We start from the raw sequence: 7,923 nt of genomic DNA on the forward strand, positions 1-7,923 counted from the left end.
GCTCAAAAGGAGACTCTGAATTAGTAGCAGCGTCATTCATATCATTGATATCTGGAGACCTGTTGTAGGTGTGAAGGAAGATACAAAGAACAAAAGAATTTAAGAGCAATGACGTGTATAGTATGATCATGAATGAAAGAATAAAAGAATATTTGTACTAGATAAGACAAAATGATGCATTTTATTAAAATAACGATTTTGGACACAAAAGGACACTTATTACTACTAGGCCTGAAGTAATAGGTGTGTTTTGGGCATTACTCTGTATTGGTTCTAAAGACTATAGGAATCTCTTCCGCAGTCCAATTATTTAGAACACTTTTTGGCTCATAAGGGTGGATGCCCGACAAATTCTCTACTCTAGCTCCTTCCTCATATGTGGCGTTAATGCTTAAGTCTTCCAACATCTCTTTAGAAAATCCTTTCCTTGTCGCTCTTCCTTCAGCGCGAATAATTTCTCCCAACACGAATGCTCTGGATATGTGAGGAAAGGTCATCGGCTCCCACTTAACATCTTCCCCGCTCAAACATGGTCTTCTCCTTTCTTATTTCTTCTCTTACTCTTTTTTCTTCTGTCTCGCATCTGGCTTGAATCCTAAGCCAAAGCGGTCTCGTTTGTCCATGAGCATAGGTGCTTCAACCCTCCCTTGTAGGCTTCTTCCAAACCCTTTCCCTAGCAAATCTCCTTTCCCAACCATCAGTTGTAGGCCCATTCTTGTAGTTTTAGAGATTCGGGGCGTCGAGAACTTCTTTCCTTCGACAAAAAAGGTCGCATTTACAAATTCTAACGACCGAAAAGAACACTCTATAGCTTCATCATCTGTCCCCACATACGGTGCATTGCTAGTAACGGATGCAATGATATCTTCTTCCGCATTTATGGCCACCAATCGACCTTCAGTTATAAATTTGAGCTTTTGATGTAACGATGACGGCACTACCCCCGCTGAGTGAATCCAGGGCCTTCCCAACAAGCAATTGTAAGAGGGCCTGATGTCCATTACCAAGAAGTCTATCTCATACGTGCTAGGGCCAATTAAAAGGGGTATTTCAATCCTTCCCATTACTTTCCTTTCGGTACCATCGAACGCCCTCACCACATTTTGACATGCTTTCATATGGGAACTATCTACAGGTAACCTATTTAATGTGGATAGAGGTAAAATGTTTAGTGCCAATCCATTATCAATCAATACCCCCGGCAATGTGAATCCCTTGCAACGTGTGGTAATGTGCAGAGCCTTTGTAGACCCCATACCTCCCGGTGATATTTCATCATCGTTAAAGAAAATAAAATTATCAGCACTGATGTTGTTAACCAGATGATCCAGTTTGTTAACTGAGATGTCATTCGCGACATAAGTCTCATTCAATACTTTCATTAACGCGTTCCGATGCGTTTTCGAGCTCAGCAGTAAGGCTAGTACTGAGATGCGAGCTGGTTGCTTACGTAGCTGTTCAACGACGCTGTACTCACTGTGCTTTAAAAATTTTAAAAATTCCCTAGCTTCATTCTCGGTTACCGACTCATTGACTGGCAATTCGAACCTGACCGTCTTCTCCTTCCTTTGCTCAGCCGTAGGGGCCTTTTCTTTAACGGTTTCATTTTTTGTACTCACAGGATCATAACGTTTCCCACTGCGTGTATAGAAACCTACATCTTGGTTTTCCTGTGAAGCACTTGCTGGGCTTTCCCCCCGGGGATTGTCACGTTGCAGTCATAATTCCAAGGAACCTTTTTGCTATCATTGTATAGGAAGGATATCGATTTTTGGATTATAACTTTTGGCACCAGTTGTACTCCAGCTTCATTGATCTTGGGTCGCGAAATGATAACTACAGGATAATTAACTCTTTGGACCTCTTCTGTTGTTCCCTCCTCTGTAGCGTACACCTCTTCTTCCTCTGATCCTTTGGTTTCTTCATAAAATTCCATCTCCTTATTGTCCATCAGATTTTGCACTATGGACCTGAACTTGTTGCACTCTTGGATGTCATGGCCTTCATCAGCATGAAACTCGTAGTATCTTCTCACTTCTCTAGGCCTTTCCTTTGGATGTCGTGTGACTAAACCTTCTTCCTCCATCTCCTTCCAAACTCGTTTAAGCGGGGTTTTTACCTCTGATACATCCATCTTGATTCTTTTGCTCCCACTTTTGACTATCGCGTTTACCCCTTTATTAGCATGGTCGGGTAACGGATTTCCTGCCACATTGGGACCTGGTGAGTCATCAAACTTTATGACACCCATTTCGATGAGTTTTTCCACTAACTTTTTGAACGCGGTACAATTCTCAATCGAGTGCCCCGTTATTCCTGCGTGGTACTCACATTGGGCGTTTGTGTCGTACCATTTTGGAAACGGGGGTTGTAAAGGCTTCAAGTAGAAAGGTGACACCACGTGGGCATCAAATAAGCTCTGATACAATTCCTTGTAGGACATTGGGATAGGCGTAAACTGGACTCTTTCTGTGTTAGGCCTTGAGTTAGACTCTTGTCTCGCGGAGCCCTGATGGCTGGTAGTCACCGTCATCGGTTGGCTCACAGTGACAGGCTTGTTATAACTCTTATTGTATACACTCGTATTATTCACCTCGTTTTCTTTTCTCCTCGGAATTGATTTCTTGGTATTTTCTCCTGCTTCAATCTTCCCACATCTTATCGCGTTCTCTATCATCTCTCCTGACATTACTATGTCTGAGAAGCTCTTAGTAGCACTTCTCAGCATGTGGTTGATAAATGGAGCTTTCAGAGTGTTGATAAAGAGCATAGTCGTTTCTTTCTCCAGAAGAGGTGGTTGGACTTGCGTCGTCACCTCTCTCCATCTTTGGGCGTACTGCCTGAAACTTTCATTCTGTTTCTTCTCCATATTTTGTAACGTGATTTGATCGGGTGCTATGTTTGTCACGTGGCCGTATTGCTTCATGAAAGCTTGTGCCAAGTCTTTCCACGAATGAATTTGAGCACGGCTTAGTTGGTTGTACCATTTGGCCGCAGACCCGACCAAACTGTCCTGAAAGCAGTAGATCAACAGTTGATCATTGTGAACGTATCCTGCCATTCTTCGACAAAACATAGTGATGTGAGCCTCTAGACAGCTAGTTCCATTGTATTTTTCAAATTCTGGCGTTTTGAACTTGGGGGAAGCACCAAGTTCGGAACTAAACTTAACTCCTTAGCATCAATTCCACCACGATAGTCAGTGTTTTCTATTTCTTTAAATTTTTCTTCCAACCATCTACACCGCTCTTCGAGTTCTTTCAGAAGCTCCACCCTTGTCTTTTTCACTTCTACTACATCATTAAGATCGGGGACACAGGGGTTAATCGGGTTATCCCCCGGATTAGAACCTGAACCAGCCTGATAGTTCATCAGCATCGAGGTATCGGCCTGTTGTTGTTGGGGCCTGATTGTCACAGACAGCCTTCGCATGTGTGGTTCGAGTGGCATTTGAGTATTCATCAGAGTGAAACCAGGGGGGTAGAGAGGATCCTCAGTAACGGCTGGCCTTTCATGTTGCACTTGAGCGTTTACCGGATTAAAACCAGGGGGGTAAAGGGAGTCTTCATTATTATTTCCAACATTGGTCATAGGACCCTTTCCTTTATCTGTCCTACTAGTCAGTAGTCGGGTTAGCTCTTCCATCATACTTCTTTGCGATTCCAGCATTTGATCCCTCATTTCCTACTAGATTTTAGCTAATTGTTCTTGTACTTGTGCTTGCATCTGCTCCTGCATCTCTTTCTGCATTTGTTCCAGTCTTTCTAATTTTTTATCCATTGCTTGAGTTTTTATTCTTATACTGTAGGGATGTGCACTTGAGAGATTTTTGTTGGTTTCCAGATTACTAAAACATTTTTAATTAATTAGAATCTTTTTATGGCCTTTAATGCATACGAAGTAATGTAATGCAAATGCATGAATGCAAAGGAGGCATCAATTTTCATTCAATTCCCTTTAGAAAGCTTGACTAGAAAATAAAAGTCTTTACATAAAATTGAGTTACAAATAAGACTTCGCCCTGATGTTCAGAGCTTTAATTTTCTTAAATAATGAGGCTAGCTTTTGTCCCCGATCTAACTCCAACTCGTATTTCACTCCCAATATGTCCGCTTGTACGGCCAAAGCTTGCAAGTAATCAGCTACCTCCTGAATCTGGGTTATGGCTTCTCCCATAATGTAATCTCTATTTCTGACTTGATCCTGCACATGGTGAAGCTGTTCCTTCCAATGGTCCTCATTTACCTCGAAAAACTAAATCCGCATCTCCCTGTTCTGCAGTGACGCTTCTAGTTCTTCTATTTTTCTTCCCATTTCTTCTATCTTACTCAAGCTCTCCCTCAATTCAATTGCAGTGTTGCGGTTTCGGTATTGATGAAGAGACTTCTCGAGTTCTGCCATCCTAGCCTTTAATTCACCTCGCTCAGTTCTGCTTTCTGACAGACTCTTCTCTAGGTCTTCATTTCGTGCCTGAGCTTCTCGAAATTTCATTTCCCATCGGTCGACCTTGGTCTTTTCTTCTCGAATTTCATGTCGCCATTGTTCGGAAGTCTTACCTAACCCCGCAGTCCTCATAGATAGGTGTAACTTCTTGTAATCAGTCTTCAAACTATCTAGATCCTCTTCAGCCTTAGCTTTCCCCTTTCTCCACTTTTCAGCCTCTGACCTCTGGACATCAGCGTCTAATCTTAGGTGCATCTTCTCTTCCTCCAATTGTTCGATCTTTTTTCCAAGCTTTGAACTCTTCTTCTCGAAGTCTTGTTTTATAATTTCCAACTCAGATGGGGTGACTCGTAATTGTTCTACCATAGGTCGAGTATTCTCTAAACTTGGCTTAGGAACATTATTAATCCTTTTCTTAAACCATCCATCATACTCGGGTGTCACCATGGAACCGATAGCTAACCTCTTCATCCAACGAATTTGCTTCCAAGCATCGGATAGCTCATGAACCTTCTTCTTATAGTGAGCACCTTTAAAAGAGAATTCACACTGAGCAAGTCCGTAGGTCGTGGGTACAAACTGCCTCGATTTATATTGTCTTAATGCAAGTAATGGGCTATATTCGGTGGCTCCCCAAATTCCTGACAATGGCACCCAATCAAAGTTACCACATCGATACATGATCTCATCAGAAACCATCCAATATGCTCTCCACTCGATATCCCCTTCCTTAAGGTTTTGAAGAATTTCCATCCACTTCTCTTCCGAGATATCCTCTCTCCTTTGTATGGCTGCTTCCTCTTTCAATGGTGAATAACCTTCGGAAAAGACCCGATAAGAAACCTTGTCTACTTTCCAAAAGTGCCCATGAAACCATACCATCAACAGTTGTGCGCATCCAATAAACCGTCCCCCGCCCGTCTTCCGACATGTGCTCAAGGATCTGGACATCTCTGCCAATATTGCTGGCACTGGTGTGATTCCTTTCTCAAGACGATCGAATAAGTTAGTGACTGCCTCATCCACGTGCCTTAAAGCCTTAGGAAAAATTACCAATCCATAGATGCTTAAGGCGAAGATATCAACCCTCTTTCTCTCATCCGGATGTGTTAGAACCAAATCTCTCAAATTCTCCCAATGGATACATTTACTATCTCCCTTTTGTTGAATCCGAGCAGTGACCCAAGGCTCGCTCATCCTTGAAATATTCATCAATTTCTTCGTGAAGGTTTGACCATTAAAAACCTTGGCATAAGCTTTTCTAACTTGCACTTTTGGACACCTGAGTAGGGTAGTATATTCCTCCACGGTAGGCACTAAATCCACTTCCCCAAAAGTGAAACACTTGTAAGCAGAATTCCAAAATTGAACCATGACTCGGAACAGGTGCTTGTTCACCTTAATATCTAGCAAGTAAGATATATCACCATAGCTTTGATAGAATAACTGTTTGGTTTCTTCATCCCAACGAGCCCAGATGTCTCTTAACTCTTGCAACTCATTCTATGCTACATTGACGCGAGTGAATTCTTGCAACTCTGATGTATATCCTTCTGTCAAGCTATCCCCTTTTTCTGATTGTAACTTCTCTGACCATGCGCGGACAGCCGCATTATCCTCAACTTTACTAAGAAATTCATTCTCCATGTTAAACTTTCTAACTTAGTAATCGAATACGAATCAACACCTCCTTTAGTATGCAATGTCATGCAAAATACAATCAAAACGAGACAAGTCAGTATCAAGTATTAATAATAAAATACAAGCAAAATAAAGATAATCAAAGCATATTTATATGGGAGACCACTACAGTTTAACCTAGCTCCACCTAAAAAAGGCTCTTAAGGTTCCCTATATGTGATTTGGTTCTAGAGTAAGGGTACCCGAACCAGCAGATTCCTCGATCCTCACCCATTATAGGCTCATATGGACCAAGTTCAGTTCAGGGGAATACATTTCCTTATGCCCATGCGGAGGTGAAAACCTCACGAAGACATAAGTACGGATGTATTCCAGAAGCGATCCCCTAGCCCATGCGGAGGTGAAAACCTCACGAAAGCATAGTTTCTCACTCCCACTTAAAAGGTGTGACCACAACGGTCATACAATGCAATGCAAAGTTATCCTACAAAACCCAAACTGTAACAATCATATAATGCGATTGAAGAAATCATGATTTTCAAAACAAATTTTCAATTCATTGACCAAAGGATAGCAAATAATCAATCTTATGGCTTGACTCTCTTATTGAATTCCCCAGTGGAGTCGCCAAGCTGTCGAAACCATTTTTTAATTTCTTCGATTTAAAAATGATGGATCGACTTTTTGGAAAGCGAAAATGGAGTCGCCACCAATCTTTTCTTGTTTAGGTGTGATCGGATTACCTAGAAATTTGGGTTGTTTTAATACAACATTTTGGTTTACTAAAACAATGATTTTGGTCTACGAAAATATGAAAAAATAGGCTCGAGAGTCGGTTACGTACGAGGAAGGATTAGAACCCTCATTACGCCCAAAATTGGTACCAAATTGATTAAATACTGTCCTTTTGTCTAAAATTAAAAATGTTTTTAAAATGTGGTTCTTGTTAATAACATTTGAATAACCCGAGTCCATTGCCAAAAATCTTCTTGTTTCGACGTTCAAAAATTTGTAATTCGAAAATAACAAAAGGATGCCAAACTATTTGGTCCAACGAAAAATCTATACCCAGCACAGTAGGGCACGATTCCTCGAATTTCCAAACATTGACCATTGCCTCATCTTGGAAGATACGAGTGAAATTCTGAAGAGATATTCGATTATTTTGAGCAAATAGGAAATTGCAACCCAACACGATAGGGTACTATTCCCCGAACTACTAAATACCGAACATTTCCTTTATAAGTTTTTTTTTAGAAAACATGAATGAAATTCTAAAGAGACATTCGATTATTTTGAGCAAACGAGAAATTGCAACCCAACACGTTAGGGCACGATTCCATGAATTGCTAAATATCGAACATCTCTTTTGTTTTAATGAAATTTTTTTAAAAGACATGAGTGGAGCACCGAAGGAATATTCAATTGTTTCGAACAAACGGGAAATTGCAACCCAGCGCGATAGGGCACGATTCCCCGAATTGCCAAACACCTAATATTGTCTTTATTTGGGAAAAATCTTATTTCGAGGTAACAAATAAATGAATAAAACGAATAAAAAGACAATAACGAATAAGTTAGGAAATATTCGAGATTAAAAAGAACTAGTAATAAATAAACAATCATTATGTAAGACTAAAGAATGATAGTACAGCGAAGATAATAATAATATTAATAGTAATAATACAAGTAATAGTTTTGGAGTGATGTGTGAAATTATATATATGTATGTGAAAAAAGAAAAGAAAAAAAAATAATCACAAAAGTATGAAATCAAAATAATATGTAGAAACATGTTTATTCTAAAAAAAATAACTGAAACTTAATTGAGAGAAGTAA

The 7,923-nt window shown here is 40.3% G+C and overlaps 2 protein-coding genes across 2 annotated transcripts; both read right to left on the reverse strand.

The window, feature by feature from the left end:
- Window positions 1–257: 257 nt before the first annotated feature.
- LOC107895642 (uncharacterized) lies at window positions 258–2,770 on the reverse strand. Its single transcript, XM_041078525.1, has 3 exons — window positions 1,686–2,770; window positions 562–1,638; window positions 258–474 (listed from the first exon to the last, which is right to left on the reverse strand). Exons 1-3 carry the CDS (start codon window positions 2,768–2,770, stop codon window positions 258–260), a joined length of 2,379 nt encoding a protein of 792 aa, XP_040934459.1.
- A 1,484-nt stretch (window positions 2,771–4,254) lies between these two features.
- Window positions 4,255–5,817, reverse strand: LOC121207984 (uncharacterized). Its single transcript, XM_041078526.1, has one exon. It carries the CDS (start codon window positions 5,815–5,817, stop codon window positions 4,255–4,257), a length of 1,563 nt encoding a protein of 520 aa, XP_040934460.1.
- Between the last annotated feature and the right edge of the window lie 2,106 nt (window positions 5,818–7,923).

Source organism: Gossypium hirsutum, chromosome A10, assembly GCF_007990345.1.
Source record: "Gossypium hirsutum isolate 1008001.06 chromosome A10, Gossypium_hirsutum_v2.1, whole genome shotgun sequence".
In the NCBI taxonomy this organism is placed as follows: domain Eukaryota; kingdom Viridiplantae; phylum Streptophyta; class Magnoliopsida; order Malvales; family Malvaceae; genus Gossypium; species Gossypium hirsutum.

What these genes read in the sequence shown, in the direction of transcription:
- LOC107895642 (XM_041078525.1), bottom strand. Translation starts at nt 2,770, where the DNA reads ATGCTCTTTATCAACACTCTGAAAGCTCCATTTATCAACCACATGCTG. An exon ending in ATCCCCGGGGGGAAAGCCCA is followed by an intron (nt 1,639 to 1,685) that starts GCAAGTGCTTCA and finishes CTATACACGCAG; the next exon opens with TGGGAAACGTTATGATCCTG. An exon ending in GCGAGACAGAAGAAAAAAGA is followed by an intron (nt 475 to 561) that starts GTAAGAGAAGAA and finishes TCACATATCCAG; the next exon opens with AGCATTCGTGTTGGGAGAAA.
- LOC121207984 (XM_041078526.1), bottom strand. Translation starts at nt 5,817, where the DNA reads ATGGTTCAATTTTGGAATTCTGCTTACAAGTGTTTCACTTTTGGGGAA.